The 24,136-nt window shown below is 45.1% G+C and overlaps 2 protein-coding genes across 3 annotated transcripts in view; both read right to left on the bottom strand.

Moving 5' to 3' along the window:
* LOC124524403 (phospholipid-transporting ATPase FetA-like) overlaps window positions 1-4,055 on the bottom strand; it is a 117,725-nt gene extending 113,670 nt beyond the window's left edge. The window contains exon 1 of the mRNA XM_047096662.1: window positions 3,999-4,055. Within this exon, the coding sequence (XP_046952618.1) occupies window positions 3,999-4,055 (57 nt within the window). The remainder of the gene's footprint in view (window positions 1-3,998) is intronic.
* A 1,440-nt stretch (window positions 4,056-5,495) lies between these two features.
* The window catches only part of UNC13B (unc-13 homolog B), a 263,053-nt gene continuing 244,412 nt past the window's right edge, over window positions 5,496-24,136 (bottom strand). The window contains exons 16-32 of one of the 2 annotated variants that reach the window (XM_047065922.1): window positions 20,412-20,539; window positions 19,690-19,775; window positions 14,304-14,430; window positions 13,956-14,052; window positions 13,591-13,734; window positions 13,191-13,268; window positions 12,580-12,657; window positions 12,251-12,339; window positions 11,860-12,012; window positions 11,620-11,743; window positions 11,455-11,511; window positions 11,186-11,266; window positions 10,086-10,233; window positions 8,509-8,565; window positions 7,591-7,683; window positions 7,251-7,410; window positions 5,496-7,086 (exon numbers count right to left, since the gene is read on the bottom strand). In XM_047065922.1, coding sequence (XP_046921878.1) covers window positions 6,801-7,086; window positions 7,251-7,410; window positions 7,591-7,683; window positions 8,509-8,565; window positions 10,086-10,233; window positions 11,186-11,266; window positions 11,455-11,511; window positions 11,620-11,743; window positions 11,860-12,012; window positions 12,251-12,339; window positions 12,580-12,657; window positions 13,191-13,268; window positions 13,591-13,734; window positions 13,956-14,052; window positions 14,304-14,430; window positions 19,690-19,775; window positions 20,412-20,539 — 1,986 coding nt within the window. In that variant the 3' untranslated portion in view covers window positions 5,496-6,800. The remainder of the gene's footprint in view (window positions 7,087-7,250; window positions 7,411-7,590; window positions 7,684-8,508; window positions 8,566-10,085; window positions 10,234-11,185; window positions 11,267-11,454; window positions 11,512-11,619; window positions 11,744-11,859; window positions 12,013-12,250; window positions 12,340-12,579; window positions 12,658-13,190; window positions 13,269-13,590; window positions 13,735-13,955; window positions 14,053-14,303; window positions 14,431-19,689; window positions 19,776-20,411; window positions 20,540-24,136) is intronic. The other variant, XM_047065931.1, reaches the window with a different exon arrangement.

Genomic DNA, 24,136 nt, shown 5'->3' with positions numbered 1-24,136 from the left:
TCCAAAGGCCCCAGGTTAAGAATTCCCTATCTGTATGATCTGTAATGATTCAAACATCTATATTCTTCAGCCTTATTTTTTATCCTGAGCTTCAGTATTACATATCCAAATATCTACTTAACATCTGTTTTTGGATGTCACACAAATGTCTCAAAATCTATAGGTACAGGGCGCCTGGGTGTCTCAGTTGGTTAAGCGTCTGACTTTGGCTCAGGTCAAGATCCCACAATTCATGGGTTCAAGCCCTGTGTCAGGCTCTGTGCTGACAGCTCAGAGCCTGAAGCCTGCTTGGATTGTGTGTCTCCCTCCCCTCTCTGCCCCTCCCCACTCATGATCTGTCTCTCTCTCTCAAAAATAAACAAACATTAAAAAACCTTTTTTAAAAACCTATAGGTACTGAGGAATGACTGCTTAATATGGATGGTGTTTCCTTTTCGGGTGATGAAAAAGCTCTGGAATAATTAGTGATGGTTGCACAACATTGTGAATATACTTAATTTCACTGAATTGTGGTTATATTTTTATATGGTTATAGTAGTTTCACTTGTGTATTTTACCACAATTAAAAAATCTACACTCACAAAACTGAAATCATCTCTATTCCCCATCTCTCACACCCAAAATCTGTGCGTTCTCTTGTATTTCCTTTGAACATCAGTTACTAATCATTTACCTAGTGGCCCAAGCCAGATACTCGAGAGTCATCTTGACAGTGCTCTCTTTCACTCTTCCATTTGTAATTAATCATGAAGTTCTGTATATTCTCTCATTAAGATTTAAATTGAGACAGTCACCTACTTCCTCTATTCCCAAAGCTTCTAGCTAAGTTCACCATTAACCTCAGAGACTCCAGTTTTCCATCTTCCCACCCTCCAATCCTCACAATCACCCCCAGGACAAAGGCATTACTATCCCCATTTCACAGCTAAGGAGACTAAGCCTTAGAGTGTACTTGCAATTTGAACTTAGGTAAAAGTTTCTGGGAAAGAGACCACAGTAGTGACTTTTCCTTCCCTAGATCCCTTGTATGCTGGTTATTCTATGTGTTGTGTCTCCTCCCACCCAACTCCCTCTGCCCTGTTCTGGGAAGCTGACCTCTATGGACTACATCACCCAGACTACCTTGTCCCTGAGCTCCTATCTGAGTTTTGCCAATGGAAGGTACTAGCTGGAGACCTGAGGGAAGGAAGAGAGAGAAAGATTATTTTATTTCTTTACTTCCTTTCTGCTTATTGCAGCTGCCTAGTCCTTATGGTCATAGCTCTTGTCAGGCAGTTCCTCTTCCAGATTGTAGCTGTAGGTGGGCTCTGGTAACAAGACTCCCTTCCCCTTTCCTTTCAGGCCTAGGAGTCCTACCATTCCTTTCTAGTTTCTGTTAATACTGACCATACTTCTATAAATAGCCCTTTGGTTAAACTCTCTTCAGTTAAACTTTTTTGAATGCACCAGCTGTTTTTCTGCAAGGATTTTGACTGATAAAGTAGGAAAACAATGAATCATATGTTCCTGTACTTTCATTCAACTTCTAATATCTATAATAGAGTCTCCTTCCTTTCCTGTGATCCAGTTTTCCATCCTTCTGAGACTACCTGGTCTTCCAAGAAATCTCTCTAAATACTGTAACCTACAGAACAATACTGTCATTACCACTATTGTGCCGAATCTAATATGACATTAGTACTCTATTGTCCTCTAGTTCTGATTGATAAGTTTTGTCAGTCTGACCATCCCTGCAAGGCAATAAGCTCCTTAGGTGTAGGGAACTTCAGCAATTAGAATCTCTAATGACAAACATATTTTAGGGGGAAGGAAACTTAGAGGTTACCCTAACTTCCTCATTTTATAGATTGGAGGTTCAGGTTTACACAGCTATGAAATAGTGGCAAACTGAAGTCCATAATCTAGATTCTTTCTATTGCTTCATCATGCTGTGATACTACACTGGGTACTTAGTGGACACTCAATATGCTGGTGACTCACTCCTAAATGCATTCAGTTTTTGTTTGTTCAATGCTAGGCCCTGTGCCTAGATAACTATCTGGCACACAGTATGTGCTTGGCAAATATTTGCTCATTTGAACCTGCAATGAAAGACTAATTCCTTGCAGGTTAATCATATAAACTTGCTCATATAAACTCAGAGAATCATTTATAACAATAATCCCTTATACACCTGGAGAAAATGTGTATTTTTCAACGTGCTTTCACATTTAAATGAGCCCATTTGCTCCAAGGTAGACATAGCAGAAATTATTAGTCTATTTTAACAGATACAGGAAACAGTCTCTGAGGAGTTAAAAAATCAAGGTCCCTTTACTTGTATGTAGCAGAGCTGAGACCAGTATTCATGTTTTTTGACACTCCAATACCATTTTGACTATTCCATGTTGCTGCTTCAGGTTTGCTTTCGCATCTAGGTATAGCAGGTTCATTCAGGAAATTCATCTAAATATTCACAATGAATAGGTAGATCATACACTTGTGCTCAAATGATTTTGTCCCTTTAAAAATCCACTGTTAAAGGTATTTCTACTTCTGATTAGGTACAGTCTGCAGAATATCACCATTCTTGATTATTACAAGGCCTGTTATTTCTCTCAGAGAGGAAGGTTACCATCTGTTGTGTTCTAGAACAAGGGATACAACACTTTTGAGACATCACTTCCTGTATAGACCAGAGCCAGGTGCTTTTATAAGTAGGTGTTGGAAAAGAAACAAACAACCTCTTGTCCTTGGCGTGACCTCACTGGAGAGGGGTTGACACAATGGCTTTCTTCAAGATCAAATGCCAGAGAGGTACCTATAAATATTTTTATTGCATCCTCTCACCAAAAACACTTTGGTATAGAGTTCACCTGGGTTTTAGCTACTAGGATGATTTCTGATCCTAATCAAAGCATTGCAGAAACCAAAGACAACCTATAGATACGTTATCTATCTTCTTTGGATTTCAGTTTCCATTAAGAGCTCAAAGTATTGGCTCAGAAAAGGACCCAAACCAAAGTCCTACATCAGGGGTCACAAACTCAAATGCCTACCAGATGCCAGGCAAATAAAGCAAAGCCTACTGTAAGAAAACAAGGAGTAATAGAGTCTGTAATAAACTACAGTAAATTAACACTTGCTTCTCAACTCCAACCACCAGTTGCTTTGAGGGGAGTGTGAGCTAAGAGTCAACAGATCTTTTTTTTTTTTTTTTCATTTTTAAAACTGGAAATCCACATTTTTTAAAGTGTGAAGTTTGGTTTTAAAAAGCTACTAATTCAGGGGCGCCTGGATGGCTCAGTCGGTTACGCGTCTGACTTTGGCTCAGGTCATGATCTCAGGGTCCATGAGTTCGCGCCCCCGTCGGGCTCTGTGCTGACAGCCTGGAGCCTGCTTCAGATTCTGTGTCTCCCTCTCTCTTTGACCCTCCCCCGTTCATGCTCTCTGTCTCAAAAATAAACAAACATTAAAAAAAAAAAAAAGCTACTAATTCAAACTTATAAGCCTGTTGCAAGCCTTGGGTAGCCAGCTAGAGTTTGACTTTTCTTTATGGAATAGGTCTCCTGTGTCATATAAAAGAATTATAGCAAAGGTGTCACTTTCAAGTCAAATGTGGGGTAAGATTTATGCCTCTCCCCTGAATGCGTATAGTGTTGGGAGAAGTGGACAAACTCCATGAGTTAATAGGAAAGTGCCCTAGATAGGGATTTGGGGATCTATTTCATAAGGTAACTGAATAAATGTGTCCCACTTTGGGAAGTATTTGGTGGGTATAAAGATCCCCTTTGCTAGGCATCTGGGTAAATAGATCTCTGGAATGTCTTTGAAACCCTAAGTATACTCAAATACGAGAAGGGAGCAGTAAGCTTGAAGAGTATCGGGAGAGCAGTTTACAAGAGGAAGATGGACAGGTATAACTGCAAAGTACAGAGCTGTACGAATGTCGGTAGTATGTAGGTACAATCTCTTCTGTGTTGGGAGGGAGAAGGCAATAACCTCTCCTACGGCGCCACCTTCGGGCGCTTCTTGCTCACCATTGCTGCGCCGCCGTCAACTCCAGCAGCCTCCATCTTAACGCTTTCTGCGCAGGCGCCCTAGAGCCCCAGGGTCCAGAACAGAGCAGAGCCCCGCCCCTGCCCACACCCCTCTCCTCTGGAGCCAGCCAACCGCCCCTCCCCACCAGTGTTTCTCGAAGGGGTCCTGGAGTAGTTGGCTTGTCTTTACGTACTCGAGTGCTCTCTGTGCAGGCTGCTGGGCAACAGAGAAGAAATACTCAGAGCCTGCCTTTGGGCAGATCACAGTCTTATGAGGGAAGACAGACAAATTGTAACTAATTAAAGTGTTGTGTGAAGGGGTTCAGGTTGGTTGGGTCCTAAAGGCTGCTAGTAAGTATCAAAACCTAGAAGAGAGTGGAAAAGGCTGCAGGCCATTCTAGCAAGGGGGAACTCAATGTGCAAAGAAAGGCACAGAGAGGTAGAGGAGTGCACAGTGTGGTGACGGTGAGGAGGGGTGGCAGAGGGGGAAACAGCAGGGACTTGCGGTTTAGAATAGCTACAGGATGGTGGGCGGTGTCTGCACTGTCCTGGAGGGTCTTAGAATTTTTCAGCCTGAAGGCTGTGATAGATAACAACTAAACAGCTTTAACAGGAGAGACTTACCAGAGTAGGTGAAGAGGGCAGGGGCAGCATGGAGGCAGGTGATAATCACAGTAATCCAGACAAGAGGAACTAAAGGCCACTACTCCACTTGTGGTACTGGGAAATGAGGTGAGACAGTGGATTCAACAGGCAAGTTTGAGGCAGAAATGATAGAGGGCAACTGGTTTGGGGAAAGAGAAGGAGGAAGTTTAAAAATGACTGGGGAACTGAGCTGCAAGGGTTTATTTAGCAAGCAAATGGAAATGAGCTGGAAGACTGGAGTTAATCTGTCCTGTGCTCCCATTCAGCCCCCACCCCACAAGGGCTGAGAGACTAGGTGAGCGCTTTTCTTGCATAAGCTTCTGATTTCCAGACCAGGAGATCTCACTTATACCTTGTTTTCTCCCATATAGGAGACTTCTACTCCAGCTTTTCTTCTGGAATTTTCCCAAATGAAAGGCCAATGTGCACTCCTAGGCCTACTCCTCTGTCCTGTACTGGCAGCCTCAGCCCTCTACAAATCTCCAGAGGCACACATCTCCCCAGAAGACCCTTACCTTGTCTTCACAACATGGACTAGTTTTCACTAGCGTATGTCATCTGCTACTCTTCTGGACCTTTTGCAGGGAGCTGATGCCCTGAATCCCATGACTCTGTTAACTGGATTGGTGGTCTCAGGTCCAGGCCAAGATGCTAGCCCATTACCTGCTTTACTGTGTGGTGCTTATCCAAAACTCCTTTAGGTCCCACCACTTGTGGGGTGGTGAGGAGGGAGGAGGCAGCGAAGGGCCAGGGGTACAAAATCTACCATTATACAGGATAGTCATTTCTACAGTTTTCCACACTTTAGCAGAATTACCAGACCCCAAAGGCTGCTATAAGATAATTTATTACACACTAGCCAAAAATGTCCTGTAACAATGGCACATACAATAATTAACAACAGCAAAGATGCTTAGTTTCTTGTTTCATGTAACGGCCAGCACAGCTATGGATAACAGAGTCCTCAGGAGGTCCAGGAGGCTGCTACCAAGGGTATCCAAGAACCGTGTCACATCTCTGATGAAGGGTCTGAGAAGTCCATATGATCTCCTGAAAGAGTTCATCTCTGACCTCCCAGGAAATGTTGAAGCCCCCTCCATCCAGCCTGTACAGAGGAATCATAGTCCAAGTTCCCTCTGTAGGGTTGAACATCTGTGAGGGGAACAGCATCTGACCTAGATGAAAGGGAGTGAGGCCAAAGACTAGATTCTTTCTGCAAAGGGGAGGACAAACAGAAGGCAGTGGCCATAGGTGAAGAGGACTCTTTCTAGACTGGTTTCTACAATTTTTGGCTTTGTTCAGGGCCTACCCAAGAAGAAAATACAGCCCTCTCTCCTGGATCCTTCAACTAGGCCTCAGGTGCATACACAAAGGAATAGCTGCTCATGTCTTGAAACATCACTGCTCCCTTTCCTATAGGAGTGAGGGAGGGGGACTCTTGGGCAGGTAGCCTGTGGTGCTTGGGTTCCAAAGAATATTCCTGCTCAGGGCTCTGAAGTTATCATGTGAACCTCATTCTACTCATGACATATAATTTGGAGAAAAGGATTAGCACAGGTCATTTCTAGAAGGTATCTTGTTCAGTTTCAAAGCCTTGTTTTCACAAAACCAGTGGATCCTGGTTTTAGACTGCTTGAGGGACAGTCTAAATTCTAATTTGTATGTTCCTGCCCTGGCATACTTCAATCCAGACTATAGGGCTCAGTGACAACTGTAGGCTCAACTGACTAGCTAACCAGGCACATGCTCCAGGCTCTCTAATGGTTCAACAAGAACCATTGCTCTTCTAATGGTTTATATGTATGGGTCTAACTGAATAAGGTGTGGCATGGAGAGGGGTAGAGATGGGATAGGGGGTGAAGGGGTGTCTACCAACAATAATGGCTGACACTCTCAGAAATGTCTGTTCTACCTCCCTATGCAGTAACCCTGACAGCCCAGCTCCTAGCACCACAGACGTGCTGGTCAGGGACTCCTGAGCCTTTCTGAGAAAATATTCTCACCACCCCAAATTTTTCCTTAAACTGAAGGAGTCAGCCTCTTGACTATGAGGACCCTAAGCTGGATATATAGTAATTCTCACTGGCCCTGATTTGTGAAACTGATGCCATCCAGTTGGCACAGGAACCTGGGTGCTCAGCTCCCCTCTTCCATGGAACGAGACTCCGATTTGAGCTTCACAAACTCCCGAGCCACTTCGTCATTGCTCCTCTGAGACAGAATCCGGAGAATAGTCATGCCTGTCTCATCCATGTGGATCTTCCGGCCCAAGGGGCACCAGCAAGCACAGCTTCCCTTGGCTGCCACATCCCTCAGAGGCATCACAGCCAGCCCCAGAACACGATCCTCCCGGGCAAAGCAGTAATCCTTCACACATATTTGCAACTCATAGGCTTCTGGCCCCTCTTCATTTCCCAGGAGGCTGTGAGCATAGGATGGGTGGAGGTAGGAGGCCAGAGCTGAAAGAGCCTTCAACTGAATTTTCCCCAGCCACCATCCAACCCATCCCTCTTCTCCCCTCTCAAGTCTTACCCCCCAGCTCACCCCCATCCCAGAGTCCTGCAGGTTCCCCACCCTGTAACTCACAAGTGGAATGTCTCATTATACTTGGGAGCCCAGTTGTTGCTCTTCGACTTGGTTGTGAACTTCCTCTTCTTATCACTTTGGTGTGGGCCAACCATGGTCACTTCCACAAAGGGCCGGAACATACCTGCTGTCTGCCACTTGAGGTCATTGGCAGCCACCACTGCCCAAACAAGAGAAGCCTGTGAGGGATCCTACCAAGTGTTCCCAATTCTTGAGCCCTAGGTGGCATTCCCCTTGGAGGAAGGCTAAGTTAGAGGACTGGGATAAGCAGCCCCTGTTTTCAACTGATGAGGCCACTGCATAAGAAAAGGTCTGAGACCTGTAAGTCTGTGCCACTCACCTTTCACTGTGACCTTGTGCTCCCCAGTTCCAGGATGTGTAAACAAATCCACCTGAATAGAGATTTCTCCCACAGGATCATCCACACCAGACCCTGAAGGACAGATGGACAGTTGATCCCTCATTGGAGAACTCTAAGACATCAGGCCTAATTATCCCAGGTGAAACTGAGGAGTTAGGAACCCCACTTTACACCCTAGAGCATGAAGCAATCACCTAAAATAGCCATGGAGAAGTAAGCAATGGGAGAAGGGAAAGGAAAGGGATAAAGAATGAGGCTGCGTATTAAAGTACATTAGGCTAACAACATTTTAGGTGTAAGGTCTTCCAAAAATGCACAAGGAATCTGTCAGTTTCCCCAAACCTCTCCTATCTCCTAGGATGAAGAATTTTTCATTGAAAGGTACTGGAGGACAGTACTGCCACCCTCTATCTTTGTCTGGGAACTAAGTCCACCCTGTGGTGTCTCAATGGAACAATGTGGGTCCCTTCAAGCCAAAAGCAGCACCCTCCCACCTACCTTCAGAATCCTGAAGGTCACTGCTTGGGAGGCTGCCTTGCTCAGACTCTGTCCTACTCAAAACCTGGACCCCTCTACAAGCAACTTCCCAGGCCCAATCTCTAGCCAGTCTGTAGGCTCCCCTAAGCAGACATCTCACCAGAGATAAAACTTCTGCACCCCAGATAAAACTTCTTTATCCTAAGGTGGAAGGATGGGGGAATCCCAAGGACAGAACCATTATTAACCCCATCTTGGACTGTATTAATACATCACTCATCTCTGATACTTGGGATGGAGCTTCTGAACTTTGACACATGGCTCCCCTACAGCCAGCCTAAGAAGCTCATTCTAGTTCACAGGGGACAGGTGTTAGCCTATGTTAGATTCATGTGTGCAAGGTGTACAACATAAACATACCCTTTTCCGGCCGAATGTCCTCATTAGCAGTGAACCTAATACCTTTCCCATCATGCACTGAGTGAGGAAAGGCAAGTCAAGAGGTAGCAGCAGCAGTAGGATAGAAAAGAAGAACCAGTTAGAGGTCTAAGGAGTTAATAGCCATTCAAAGCAACTCTACACATTTTCTGGGGGAGTACAGAGATGAGGTGGAGAGGGAAATCAAACAGTTGAAGTCAGTGCCTGAATGCTCCAAATTAGACTTCATGGGTCAAGGATCAATGTAATCATGGGGAAAACCAGAATATACATAGAGAAGGTATCTGAAATAAGCAGGGCAGGAAAGAGAGACATTGCAGGCTCTAATTTCTTGGCCTTAAATAATAAAGCAATGGGCATAAAAGGTACACACATCCATCTCGATCCTCCCCCTGCAGTCCCCACCTCTGCTCTTACCTCATATGTGCCCATTTTAGCCTTTCTTCATCTTTACATCTAGCCTAAAACTCAGTATTTCTAAAAAGCCTTTTTGGATTAACTCAGATACTTCCCTGATGTTACAGGCCTTTCCATGTACAACTCTGTAAAAGATCTCCCTGTCCCCTTGAACAAGGCTCATAACTTCTTTCCTCCCTTTTCTTCCTATCCTGGACTTAAAATAAGAACAGATGTGGAAAATGGAGCAGTACTGCAGGTCCTTTGTATCTTTTCACCTTCCATTAACTCTAGTCCAATGACTTGGATCCCACTTCCCCTCCAGGTCAGCTCTGTGCTTTGGATCAAAGGCTCAGTAGGGCCTAAGTCCTCCCATTCCCTCCATCAGGTTCTCTCCTCCAGGCAGCACACCTAAGTTTCCCAGAACAAGCAATAACAAATGTGCCTGAAAGTCTTTCCTGGGAGGGCCTGGCTCCTGGGTCAGGGTCAGAATTTCAGTCTGAACCATATCTATGTAGATGTGTTTTGTTATAGAGAGGCCTGCCTGGAGGCAGGGAGGGGTTCTGAGGACTAGAAGACACTGGGAGAAAACCAGCTGCCTAGTCCCTGTGCATTAGCATCACCCATGAGGCTGGATGGAGCATCATTTATGCACAGAGATCCATTATGCCCATGATCCACACCCTCCTTTCAACTGCTCCCATGGTTTGCCTCTCTTAGTTGTTGGGTTTTTTTCTTCCCCCTCTCATCCACACTAGACAATCTATAAAGTCTTTTTTTGCTTCCTCCCCCCCGGACAGTTTCCAACAAGGCTCCCAAAACTATGAGTCTTCATGAGTGTTTCAACAACTTATTCTCAAGGCTTTCTGACAAATATTTCCTAACAGGGTATGCTCTTTGAGCCGAATGAACATGTGCTAGCCAGGCAATGTCTGGGAAAAGAATTGCAGGCCCATTTACCAGGTCCCTGTGATTCTCCTGTCTGGTATGGGTACAGTGTGGAAGTGAGTATTGGGGTCCCTCAAGAAATCCTGGGGTCTGAGTTTGACAGGCTCTCTTAAGAAGTACCTGGATCCTCCTTAAGGGCTGGAAAATTTTGACTCCCTAGAGGCAGAAGTGTATCAAGGAGGGGAAGATAGGGACCTAAAGCCCTTAGGTCTTACCCTGGGCAGTCTGTGAGCGAACAAAGGTTTTGATAAGCGTGTCTGTGGTCTGTGTGTACAGAGATAGGGCATAACGTAGGGACTGTAGATCTGGGCTCTTCTCCAGGAAAGTTTTCTTCAGCCCATTACCTCCTGCGTGAAAGTATTGCTGAAAGACAAAAGAATACCTGCTACAGCCCCATCCCCTTACACGGAGGCAGCTTTCCACACTGTCCTCAGAGAAATCACATCTGAGCAGAAGCTCAATGAAGATACCAAAAAAGGATGATGAGGACAATAAGCCATTAAATAAATAACAAGATGAGGAATACCATGTAGAGTCAGAATCTCTCAGGTGAAGTGTATTAGTTGGGTAGGAGCAGTAAGGGATGACCACATTCCTGGATGTGAACTTTGAAGTATGGATCTATCTAGACAGGCAAAGATCTGGAATAGAGCATTTTAGGCAGAGAGAGTAGCAAAGTACTTTTTTATCCCTCCGAACCCTTAAAGAACGTTATACTTATGGCATACCTCTCCCAAATGCCCTGCATCACACTTCATATGTACCTGCCTTATTACAGCTTTACCAAATTATAAGCATCTTAAAGCTAGGAACGATATCTGATTCTCTCTGTATCCTTCATAGTGCATAGTACCATGTGCATAGGTTTCCCAGTTGAATGAATCAATGGGTACCAGGAAAAAAAAAATCCTTTGGAAACCCAAATGAATGTATACGTAAGTGGAAGTGGGAACTTTCAGCCAGATGTGGGGTATTAGGATCTGGAAGATTAATTCCCAGTGGAAAATATTCAGGAATGGCAATGAAGAACTAAGTGAACTGAACTGTACTCAAAACCCAGGAATAAGTGCTCTGGGTCCATGGTAAGTCATCTGAGACCATACAGAATGGTCTGCTCCCAAGACCATTTTGGTTGCTCCCAAGCAGGAATATCAACATAGCAAAGAAAGAAACAGACATAAAAATCACTCCCTTCTGGATGTGGGGTGGCAAGAGCCCAAAGAACATCTAGTCTGACAGAGTAGAATGCCAATGCCAAGAGGTAGTATGACTGAGGTGGGGTAGTATGACTGTCTGGAGAAGGGGAAGGCTCCACCTTGATGGTGTCCAGAGCGAGGTCAAGGATGGCACACTGCTTCGGAGTGAGACTCCGTGTTTCCTCTCGAACCATGTGGTCCTGAAACCCCAGAGAAAGCAACAGCATCAGGACAACTTGGGGCTGTCATGAAAGTCTTTCTCCCACCTGCCAGCCCATAGTACATGTTCCTCTCATTCCCTTCCTCTTTAGTCTCCAAAGCTCACATTTCCTTCTTCCTGGCTCCCACTCACCCCCCAGCCTCAGAAGACTCCATCCATCCACAGTACCTTGAGTTTGGAAAGATTGCTCAGCTCCTTGGCAGCAGTGAAGATCAGCTGGGTGCCCTGGGCAGAAAAGAGATCAGTCAAAAGCAGAGGACTCCAAACTCGATCAGGAAGTGTGGAGCAAGATAGGGGAGACAGCAGGAGGAAGTGGAAGGGGAGTGTCCTTACCGTCTGGTCAGTGAGTGGGGGCAGAACAATCATCCTTTCCATTGTGTTCATTACCACCCGCCAGAGCTCCTTCAGTACACGCTTCAGGACTGTCTTCTCACACACAGTGGCAAAGAGTGTGAGGCTGTAGACCCACATAACAGGTAGACTGAGAGTTTGAGAGACACCCCTCCCCAAGAGGCTTTTCAGATCGCCTCTGCCTTGCTTGTCCCAAAGGACAGTCCTGAGTGCTGTACTCACTTGCCATCCAGGAAGTCCATGAGAGGCCGGAGCACACTATCTGCATCCTGAGCCACTGAGGCCCTGGCGCTGGGGGATGCATTCCCTGGGCCCCGCACCTGGCCCAGGATGTCAGCCATTTGTCGAACACACTCATCAATCCGCACCTGAAAACTATACATGTGCCCACAGTGCAGCCCTCCCCTCCACAAACACACGTTGACCTTGGAGCAACACCAGCTATTCCGTCCCACTCCAGCACACTCTGGTGCAGCTCCAGCAGGGACAGCCAACAGGAGAAGTGGGAAGATCCACACACCTACAGCTGGATGGATAGGTGTGGGGCAGGAGTTCTGGGATTGGCCAGGGACCAGATCTCGCTCCAAGGGCTATGTGTTTTGGGGCCACTTACCTGTTTCCAAATACCATGCTGAGCTCATCCAGAACCGTATTCAGTTTCACCTGCAGCTCCTTCAAGCTGTCTGCAGCTTCAGGATCCAACTGTATCCATAGAAGGTGTGTTTGGCTAAGCTGATTTTCATACCCTTTTCCTCCCTCCTGTGCCCCTAACTCCTCCCTCATAGAGCCTATCCCAATTCCTACTCAAATCCCTCAGCTTAAAGCAGCCCAGATCCTAAGCTAAATTCCTGGCCTATACCTGGTGAGGAGAGGGTAGAGATCTATGGCCAGAACGCTCAGGAACAAAGGTAAAGTGCAGCAACCCCACACCCCGAGACCTACCTCCTTGCCTCCCATGGCCTCAAACATTTTCTCCAGCTGGACTCTCAGTTGCTGCATGTTGTTCATCAGGATGCAAGGCTTTGGGGACAGATGGAGGTGTTGAGTCTTGACTGCTTTCAGCACAGGACCTATCGGCCTAGGGTACCTCTCTCATACTACTCCAAAAGCCACAGGGAATTTACAACACATAACCAAATACCGCTCTTCCTTCCTAATCACTGAGATGTGGAACCAATTCAGATAATTCTCCTTGAATGAAGACCAGAAGCAAATGTTTCTGTTTTTAAACCAGGTGGTGGGCCTCAGGTATTCATGGCATCATCCTTTATTAACTTTCTGTCTTAAGAGATTTTTTGCTGTGGCTGTTGTTGTTAAAAAAGAAAGACTAAGTAAAGATCTAGCTTAGTAGAAGATAAAGTACCAAATAGAGGCTCAGAGGAATTCCTAGTCAAGTTCTTCTTCTTATGTGGCATAATCTCAAGCAAAGCCCTACTAGGAACCAAAAGTCAGGAGTATCATCCCCACCCTCAGCTCTGAGGATAGCCTTAAAAGCAAGGAGGATTCAAATGTCTTCCATTCTCTTCTCTAGGGTCCCAGGGCCTGACCCTCACCATTTTCTCCTTTTTGCAATAATCTGGGAAGCTCTTTGATAAGATGTCTGCATACTGCATCAGCACCTTCCCGATGGTCTGAAAAAAGAGGAGAAAAGGAAAGGAGAGGGAACCCTTAGCTCTCCCCACAGGGATCTTGCCTGAGGTCATATCCCTCATCCCAGAACAGTAACAAAAGGAAGGTAGAAGGGAATCTCACAATAAGGGGACAAAGCTTCCTCTCAACCCCAGAACAGCACCAAGACAAACCCCCAGTGTGCCCCAGACACAAGCAAATGAGAAGGGGGTAATGCCAGATTTCCCCTGAAGGACATCACAGAGAGGAACTGTGCTTGGGCCTGTGACAAGGCCATGAGCCTGGTAGTGGCAAATGGAAAGGAGAAGGGAGAGTCATGGTCACCTTAGCAAATCTCCTCATGTAGTGGGCTAGGATGTTGGGGTCTGGGCATTCCAACTTCCGGATGATCTCAAAGCTCTGGTTGAGCTGTGTGAAGACGTCCACCACAGAGCAAGAAAAGAGCGCATGCTCTGATGTCTGCTGGAACTAAGGAAGGCCAACAACAAGATCATCATCTTCAGCCACTACCTTTTCCCAAGTGTGCAGGGCTCAAAAGGACTCTGCCCAGCAGGAGTGGCTCTTTGGCCCTCAAAAGCCCTCCCTATGAATTCCACAGGGCAAGGAACTAAAGCCCTGGAACTTTTGCTGATAGCTAATTGCTGGGAGACCTGGCCTGACCCATGGTGCAGTCCAAGCTTCCAACTTACCCCATCCTTCTTATCTCGTTCCAGGGCCCCACGTAGGAATTCCAGGGACACATCTTCATTCTCATCCAGCCACTGCAGGACAAACTGCTCAAACCACCTGCAGCCAGGCAGGAGAATTGGGGGTTGGAGCAAGTGGTTGGCAAATGCTATGTGCCTAACAGCTACCCCAGACTCGGGTCTTCTGGAAAGTAGGGCATGGTTTGATGCTTTTCTCTTTCTACAACAGAGCCCAGAACTGGCAGTCTTAAGACTGGCTTACTGAACTGAATTGAAGACAATAGTCCTGCCCACCCCTAAAATGGAGGGGCCCCCTTCCCTTCCCTCTGTAGTGCCCGCATGATGACTCACACTGGGTACTCAGGCACCTGCCCCTGGAGGGCAGGCAGATCTCGCACGTATTCATTGTGGAGCCACTTCACCTTGAAGTGTAGGTTCATGTAGTCAGCACTCTTACACAGCCGGTCTTTCTCATGCTCTAGTGGTGGGGAAGGAGGCTGGGGTCAGGTCCCAGCAGTAGGAGCCATGGTTCCTGAACTTTCCCAAAGCAGCAGATCCGGTCGGGCCGCTCTATCAGATGTCTTAGAACAAGGGTGACTCCCAATCACTTCCTTACAACCATTTCCCCCAACCAGTACTCTGCTCTCCAAGAGCCTGGCCTAAATCTTCCTTTAGAGACTAAGCCAGACTCCCAGATAAGGCCTACAGTCTTCTAGCTGCTTTAGCTTTTGGAAGTGTCAACTGGAGTCAATGGCCCCTGGTAAAGAAGGCCAGAGGGTGCTAATGTTGATTAGTGAGGAGACTGCCCAGGACTAGAGCAGGATGGAGGTTCCCTAGGACTTCACTGATCCTAATAGCTGGGCCATTCCCTCAGATGGGCTTAGATGCAGAGATGAATAGCTATACATGGTATGAATGGGTCATTGACAACTACACAGAGACAGGGAAAACCAAATTGGGCCCACTTTGATAGAAAGAGCAGCTGAACAGCCAGAGTATAACAGCATCTTGAAGTAAACTGAAGGGCCCCGGAGCACAGCTGAGAGACTGAGAAAATGAACTCTCAAAGAAGTATGCAAATAAGAAGAGTCAGTTTGGAAACCGTGGAAACACAACCAGATGAAAGGGCTATCATGATGCAGAAAATGGGATGCTTATTATGGACTTTTAAGGTCATCTAGCTGGATCTCCAGAGTATTCTGGAAAATCCAGGACAAACATCTCCCATAGCTTGCCCAGAATGTCTGGAGCACCGGCAACAACCACAGGTTCTCTTCATCCACCCCCTTTATAGATAAAGCATTAATCTGAATAATAAAAGCCTTATATATAACATAATGGTAAAAACAGGCAACTGGGTAAGAGTACTGAGCAATAGAGAAAAAAAGGGCTCAGGGTCCTTGTGAACTCTACTGCTCAACTTTGAGTTGCTATGGGTGATGCTCTTCCATGTCAAGGCAGAAATCCAGTCTGGGGCAGTTGGCGCTTGTGAATTAGTACAACACACACTCAAGGAAGAAATGGGAAGCTGGGATTCAGTCTCAAAAGGCCCCCAGTCCCAGGAAATTTCATCTCCTGGTACAGCAGGTAGCACCACCTCCAGGACATCAGAGAGACTTCTCAGGGCTTGTCCCTTTGCTTTCCACCCACACTCTGCTGTCCTTAAACCAGTCCATGAACCTGGAAACATCAAAAGGCACCAGGAAGAGGGCTCTGCTTCCTTTATGTTCAGTAACCCACTAGAAGTGGAGGCAGAGCTGCTCCATCACTCCAAACCTCCCGAACTGCTTTCTTATAGAGACCAAGGTACTATATTTATTTAACTACCACTTTCTGTGTCAACCCATTATCTGTACTCTGGTCCCAAATCCCAATTTTTATATTAACTTCTGTGGTATGAAAACAGGATGACTGGTAAAATGCTGGTTGCGCTTTATTCTAACAAGTCCCACGGAGTCCTGCTCCAATAAAGTTGCTGGAGGTTGTTGCTGGGAGGTAGAAGTATGGGGGTGGTTAATCTTTCAAAATGGACAATCAAGTCTCTAAACCTTCTCCTGCCCCTGATTTCCACATTCCTCTCTCCATTCATTCATCTTTCATCTTTGAAGAGTTCTTTCAACCTCATGATTTCACTTATCCAGCTTGCTGGTATCTCCCCCAAATCTCTCTTTGGTTCTGATAATGTCTGCATAAGGCTTTGATGGAACATCTCACTTTGCCAGGATTTAACTCTAGCCCCCATCTTTCAGCATCTAAAATCTCTGGCTGAACTTTAACAGAGTATACATACTAATCATAGCCTCTTGTTCAATGCTGAGCTTCATCCTCAAGTCTTCCTTCCTCCTCTTGATTCACATCCAGTTAAATCACCAGTCCCTGCTGATTTTACCTCCAAAATTTCTCTGGAATCTAACCATTTCTTTTACACAGTCACTTGCCTAGGTCTTGTTACCACCATTTCTGACCTGGATTACTACAATAGTCTCCAACTTGGTCCTTCCTCCTCCAATATAATTTCTTTCTTTTCTTTTTAAAAAATTTTTAATGTTTATTTAAATTTAACAAATTTTAAACTTTTTAGTTGTTTATTTATTTTTGAGAGAGAGAGGGAGTGTGAGCAGGAGAAGGAGACACAGAATACAAAACAGGCTCCGGGCTCTGAGCTGTCAGCACAGAGCCCCAAGCAGGGCTCAAACCCACAAAGGGCGAGATCATGACCTGAGCCCAAGTCAGAGACTCAACCTCAACCGACTAAGTCCCCCAGGCGCCCCTCCTCCAACCCATTTTCCATACAACAGCCAGCGTGAGTGGCCTTTCTACCTTATAAACCTGATCATGTGAAACCCTTAACAAAGGATTGCTATTCACTGGCTCCAAACTGCCTTAGGATAAGTCCAAAAGCTTAAACATGGCTTACCACCTCCTTATGACCTGGCTCTGTCCTACTTTTCTATCTTGATGTCCTATTTATCTCTTCCCCTACACTCTAACGTGCTAGTCACACCGAACTACTCCTTTCAGTTTCCCGAACATGACAGCTTTCTAGACCACACATCTCTGAACATACTGTATCCTCTTCCTAAAATGTTCTGTGTCTCCCTTTCCCATCACTACTACCTCCCCTCCCCACTGGCTAAGTCCTACCATCCTTCAGGTTTCAGTTTGTGTATCACCTCCTCCAGGAAGCCTTCCTAGATCCTTTTCTCAGGTTCTCCTAGAAGTCTTCCTGGGTGTGGATTACACTGCTCTCCTCTCAGCACCCTATGCTTATTCCCTTCGTGGCTCTTAGAACTTTAAACCATAACTGCCAATTTTTATGTCTGTTGTCTAGAATAGTATGTGAGCTTCTCAAAGGGCTGGGCTTATGCCTCATTCATCTCTTTGGGGTTCCAACAATTAGCACAGTGCCTAGCACAAAGAAAATACTCAACAAGCATTTGGTTAATGGGCTGGGGATCTATTGCAAAGGGGCAAGAAGAAACTTTCTGTTCTATATTTTAATTGGGGTAGTGGTTATACAGGTGTGTTTATTTGTCAAAACTAATCAAATTATGCTCTTAAAGGGTTTTTTATTTTATGTATGTAAATTATACATTTGCATGTATAATGTAAATGTATAAGGGTGGAAGGGCGCCTGGGTGGCTCAGTTGGTTAAGCATCCGACTGTTAATTTCGGGTCAGGTCATGATCTCATGGTTTGTGGAATCAAGCCCTGAGTTGGGAATTCTCGCTCTTGAGATTCTCTCTCTCCCGCTCTTTCTGCACCTCCTCCACTCAGGTGCATGTGTGCACGCACCCTCTCTAATAAAATTTTTAAAAATGGGTGAATGGTAGCATTTTCACAGTCAGAGTTAACACTATCCTTTTATCATCCAGGTCTCCAAACTCCTACCCTTCTCTTGCCCTCCACATTCTGACAATTATGAAGTCCTATTACAACCTCCTTCCAGGAGCTATCAAAACGCATTCTTCCCTCTTCAATTCTCTGCTCTAACCTCAGCCCCATCCGCTCAGCCCTAAATTATTACAATATTATCTGCAGTCCCTGCTTCTCGTCTCTCCTTGTTCCACCTGCCCCCATTTTCCACTAAGGTGAAATCTTATAAAAATACTACTTTGCTTACACTGCATCTCTGCTCATGAGCCTATAATGGTTTCTTACTGTCCTTAACAAGATTTATTCAGTGCTGAGTAAATGCCATGCAGTATGCTAAGTATATTAATATGTCTCAGTTTCTTTATCAGCTCAGTGAAATAGATGCTATTATCACTCCCATTTTATGGATGAGAAAATGTGAGCTCATAAAAACTGGTCTAAGAACACACTGCTGATTAGGTGGTGAAATTGAGATTTGAAACCAGGTCAACTTTCTTTCTTTTAGAGCAGTTTTCAATTCTTTTGTGTTTGTTGCAAACATTAGCAGAACTCCCCTTTAAAAAGAAGTCTTACCTAGAATCTCATATAAGATTGATAAAAAGCAGAATTGACTTAACTAGCACCGGGTAAAAAGCCTGGAGCCCAGCACCCTTCTCCCCCTGCCCCAGTTTTCCCTTTTCACTTAGCTCCTAAGATACCTTTGTTTGAAAACCTCTGTCCTACCTCATACTATCTTTGTGAACCTGACTCGCTTTTCACAGGTATTTCTTTTTTTCCCCTCAAAACCCACCAGAGCTGGATTCTTTAAGAACTGGGACTATACTCACCCCCATCAGGCTTGCTAAGTGCTGCCTAGAGAGGGACAAGTGACTTCCTCACTGACATGAAAGGCTAAGGCCTGGGCTACCACCCCAGACTTGACCCAATGTGGGCAAGAGGCAGCCATTGCTCTGGGGCAGAATTCCAGAATGTGCATGTACAGACTGTGGCTGTCTCAAACTTAAACACTGATCTTCAAGGTTTCTTTCAACCTCAAAACTTACTGCTTTTAAACCTCAAAAGTTTAAGTCTGAGGGTTACCCACACTGGCCACGCCACCAGAATAACAGATCCAGACTCTGCTTTGTCCTTGCTGCCAGGCTGCTCCCCTTTTTTTCTAAGTCAATTCACACAGACTGAGGATACAGACTAACATATATAAACAGATGGGAAAGGCAGCTTAATAAGTGAACACCAAAGGGTACAAATGGGAAGGCTGGACACAAGCAGACAGTGATATGTTTGTGGACCAAAGTAAGAAATAAGCTGAATGAACAAGATCAATAATAATTGTCCATCACACTACTTTATAGGAGAAGCGAGGGAAGTATCATCTTTTTGGCTCTGTCACGCCAATCCAAAATAGCTTTTAAGGAAAGCCAGGCTAGGCAGCCTCCGGTAAGAGAAAATAATCCTATCTGTGTATTTAAGGTTCTGTGATTCTTTAAAACTGTAAAGATAAACTTCATACGACCATTCATACCCCAAGGAGTGGGCCACTTGAGTATCCAGCGTGGGAAGAGATGCTCTCTGGGCTGGGGAACGTCTTAAACAGGCACATGTTCTAAAGCTGGAAGGGGGAGTCCACATCCACACAGCCATTTCCATTGGAAGGGGGAGTCCACATCCACACAGCCATTTCCATTATTACCTTGGCTGAACCTTTGCCTCCCCAAGGACTCCTGAGGCCTATGCCTAGAATCCCTCTAATTTCTCTGTACCATTCACCCAGAACTTATAGTTGTCTGGGAGAAGAAAGGGACAGTAAACAAGGTGGTTGGGCAAGGAGCCTACAGACCACTGCTTTGGGCACACCCTTACCCTCCAGTGCATATTTCATGTCTTGGGCAAAGAGCTGCCACATCACTTCTGCGCTGACTTTTCCCACATTCAACTCCTGAGGAAACCTGGATGATGGAAGAAGCCACAGTCAGAGAACAAAGCAAGAGCTATTTGATTTGACTGATTCCAAAGCTAACATGCCTAATCTCTTGGAGGTCAGACTGAAGAGAGGAGATGCCTAGGAAACAGGGCTGGGTTCAATCTGGAGAAAAGGGACCCAGGAGCCAGTGGAAGGACAAGTGGGGGCAGAGAATTCCCTCAAGCAAGGTGGGCCCAGGGGAGAGGACGCCCAGAAGGCAGGGATTTGAGACCCAGAGAAGTGTTGAGTCTAGAAGGCAGGCCCAGGCTAAAGAAGATGGAGGAGAAAGTGCGAGGGGGTGGACGTAGAAACCCCACTTTATTCACAGTGGACAGACACATACACACATGGTCTCTGGATCCCCTGGGACTCCTATGGCAGCCATTCCCAGGGGCCTCTCACTCCAGGAAGGCTGGCTCAGTCTGGGCAGGGCCCCCCATTATGTTTCCACACCTGTCTCCAGAAACAGTTACTCAGACAGATACAAGGGACAGAGGGACAGACGGATGTACAGGAGGAAGAGGTGGCACTGCAAACACACAGAGATAGGAAAGAAAGAGGCTGTTAGACAGATGGACAAGCCAACCACCAACCACACAGGGCCAAGTGGGTTGATACGCACTGGTTCAGAACGAGTGTGTAGGAATTCTTATCTTCCTCTATGATTGACACAATGAGTGTGATGAGTTTGGGCCAAAAATCCAGGTTCCGAATGCTGGGTCCTTGTTCCTCTGGAGGTAGCTCCTGTTTCTTGTTGCAGGGGAGATGGTGAGAATCAGAGTAGAATGTGCAGAATGTCTCCAATCTTCCTCTTTCTCTTCCCTCCCCACACCCCTCTTCTAGAATCAGGTACCCTTCCTCTTCTAAGCCTGTCTTCCACAAGACTGCCCATGTTCTGTCAGAGGGGTGACTGTTGGGAGGTCCTTATACACAAAGAGTCCATCCCAGAGAACTTCTCCAGCTCCAGGGCACTGATGTGATAAGCTTGGTCAGTCTAAAGGACATAAGGATGCCTGTCCCCATTCTTCATTCTCTCAGTAGCTATGAGTATGGTGACTCTTTGGCCAAAGTAAGTTGCCCCTCCAGCCTTACTAAGTAGGTCTAGTTCAACGTGACCCCCTTTGGCAGTCTCCTCTGACACCTTCCCTACATCATCACACGCACGTATACATTACAAGCTCTGAGAAGCTCCTTTAAGTTCTGCAGGAGCTACTGAACAGACCTAGCATGAAAGTGGGTCTAACCTTCAGGGGGTTAAGGATTTCCCTTAACCTCATGAATGCTATTAGGAGGAAGAACTGTATCTAGGAAGCTCTTCTCCTAGCAGTATAAGAAAAGGTCTTGGGGAACCAAGAATACTCAATGGGGATAAGATACTCTCTTCAATAAATGCTGTTAGGATAAATGGATATTCACATGCAAAAGAATGAAACTGGACCCCTATCTTCTTTTTTTTTTTTTTTTTTTTTTAAATTTTTTTTCAACGTTTTTATTTATTTTTGGGACAGAGAGAGACAGAGCATGAACGGGGGAGGGGCAGAGAGAGAGAGAGAGACACAGAACCGGAAACAGGCTCCAGGCTCCGAGCCATCAGCCCAGAGCCTGACGCGGGGCTCGAACTCACGGACCGCGAGATCGTGACCTGGCTGAAGTCGGATGCTTAACCGACTGCGCCACCCAGGCGCCCCTGGACCCCTATCTTCTACCACTCAACAAGAGTTAACTCAAAATGGATTAAGGACTTAAATATAAGACTTGAAACCATAAAACTCCCAGAAAAAACATAAGGAAAAAGTTCCTTGACAATGGTCTTGGCAATGAATTTTTGGGTATGACACCAAAAGTACAAACATCAAAAGCAAAAATCAACAACTGGAGGGGTGCCTAGGTGGCTCAGTCAGTTAAGCATCTGATCTTGATTTTGGCTTAGATCATGATCTCAAGATTCATGAGAAAAGGGACCCAGGAACCAGTGGAAGGACTGGCTGCCAGCACAGAGGCTGCTTGGGATTCTCTCTGCCCCTCTCTCTCTGTGCCCCTCCCCCCACTTGCTCTCTTTCTCAAAATACACAAACTTTAAAAAATATAAATAAAATATATATATTTTTAAAAAATCAACAAATGGGACTACATCAAACTGAAATGTTCTGTAGAGCAAAAGAAACAAAATGCAACGGCAACCTATAGAACGAGAGAAAATATTTGTAAACCATATATCTGATATAGAATTAATACCCAAAATATGAAGAATTCATATAATTCATCAATAGCAAAAAAGCAATCTGATTAAAAATAGGTAGAAGACTTGAATAGGCACTTCTCCAAAGAAGACATACAAATGCCCAGCAAGTAGAAGAAGTATTCAATATCACTAAACACCTCGGAAATGCAAATAAAAACTACAAAGAGATGTCACCTCATACCTGTTACAATGAATATCACCAAAAAGAGATAACAAATGCTGGCCAAGATATGGAGAAAAGGGAATCCTGGTGTACTGTTGGCAGGAATGTAAACTGGTATAGGCACTATGGAAAACCGTTTGGAGGTTCCTCAAAAAAGAAAAAAGAAAACTACTCTATGATCCAGCAATCCCACTTCTATGTATATATTCAAAGGAAATGAAATGACTATCTCAAAGAGATATCTGTACCTCCATGTTTATTGTAGCATCATTCACAATAGCCAAGACATGGAAACAAACTAAGTGTCCATCAGCGGATGAATAAAGAAAATGTGCGGGGTGCCTGGGTGGCTCAGTCAGTTAAGTGTCCAATTCTTGGTTTTGGCTGTCATTTTCCCACAGTTTTGTGAATTTGAGCCCCACATTGAGTCTCTGCTTGGGATTTCTGTCTCCCTCTCTCTCTGCCCCTTCCATCCTCGGGCTGTCTCTCTCTCTCAAAATAAATAAATTTTTTTAAAAGTTAAAAAAATGTGGTATGTAACTATAATGGATTATTACTCCGCCATAAAAAAGGAAATCCCAGGAGCACCTGGGTGGCTCAGTCAGTTCAGCATCTGACTTCAGCTCAGGTCATGATCTCACAGCTCATGAGTTCAAGCTCCACATTGGCCTTTCTGCTGTCAGCGCGGAGCCCACTTCGGATCCTCTGTCCCCTTCTTTCTCTACCCTTCCCCTGCTTGCACGATCTCTCTCAGAAATAAACATTTAAAAAATTTAGAAAAAAAGTAAATCCTGTCATTTGCAACAACATGATGGATCTTGAGGACATTATGCTAAATAAGTCAGACAGAGAAAGACAAATACTATATAACCTCACTTATATGTAAAATCTAAAAACATCCAACCCATAGAAACAGAGTTAGAATAGTGTTTGGCAGGAGATGAGGGGTAGCAGAAATGGGGAGATGGTGGTCAATGGACACAAACTTTTAGTTAAGATGAGTAAGTTCTGGCGATTTAAGGTACATACAGCATGGTTGACTACAGCTAACAATACTGTACTACATGGAAAGATGCTATGAAGAGTAGAGCTTTAATGTTCTTACCATAACCACAACAAAAAAAATGACAATTATGTGAGGTGAAGGCCTGAGTTAAACATTTCATGATATACACTTGTATCAAATCATCACATTGCACATCTTAACCTACACAATGTTATACGTCAATTATATCCCAGTAAAGCTGGGGGACAAAAAAGGACTGGATTGGGAAGAAGTAAAGAAATACAATGGTGAATTTCAGGAAAGGAGAAGCAACTCTACATTCAGACCACAGACAGGACAAGTAGGGGTCACCACACAGAGGCTGGAATGGACATTTATCTTCCACTGGGACAAAAGCAAAGTTGAAACCACCCAAAAGAACAGGGATAGGACTTTTATGTGGGATGCCATATGTCATCACAGTCTCCACAATCCTTAATAAGGGTGCATTATCAGGAAGTTAATAGAAACCAGGACAGAACTCACAGAATATGTGGATTCTGCCTGCTTAATATCACTTAAATATATCTCTTCCTTGAACTCTTTCTGCCACTACCCTATCGGTATCATTCAAACATCTCCTAACTAGTCCTTCTTCCATGCAGCTGTTAGTGATCTTCCTGCAAGGAGAATCTCTTTGTGTGACTCCTCTGCCCTTCAATGACCTTCAGTCAAGGCCTTCAATAAATTTCAATTCCACAGTTTGACACAAAAGGCCTTCAGAATATGACCTCTCTCTCATGACCTCTCTCTCAACCCCACACCTCACCAATCCCTTGCAGCCATCACCACCCCACTACCACCACTTATTTAGTGGTTATTAGGTGCAAGACACCCTGCTAAGAACTCTACATGCATTGTCTCATTTAATCCTCATAACAACTCCACTGGGTAGAA

The sequence above is a fragment of the Lynx rufus genome, unplaced genomic scaffold (assembly GCF_022079265.1).
Source record: "Lynx rufus isolate CCGP_SWC_20201006 ecotype Redwood Valley unplaced genomic scaffold, mLynRuf1.p SCAF_10, whole genome shotgun sequence".
Taxonomy (NCBI): Eukaryota; Metazoa; Chordata; class Mammalia; order Carnivora; family Felidae; genus Lynx; species Lynx rufus.
The sequence above is the reverse complement of the archived record's forward strand: the minus strand, read 5'-3'. Positions and strand labels throughout refer to the sequence as shown.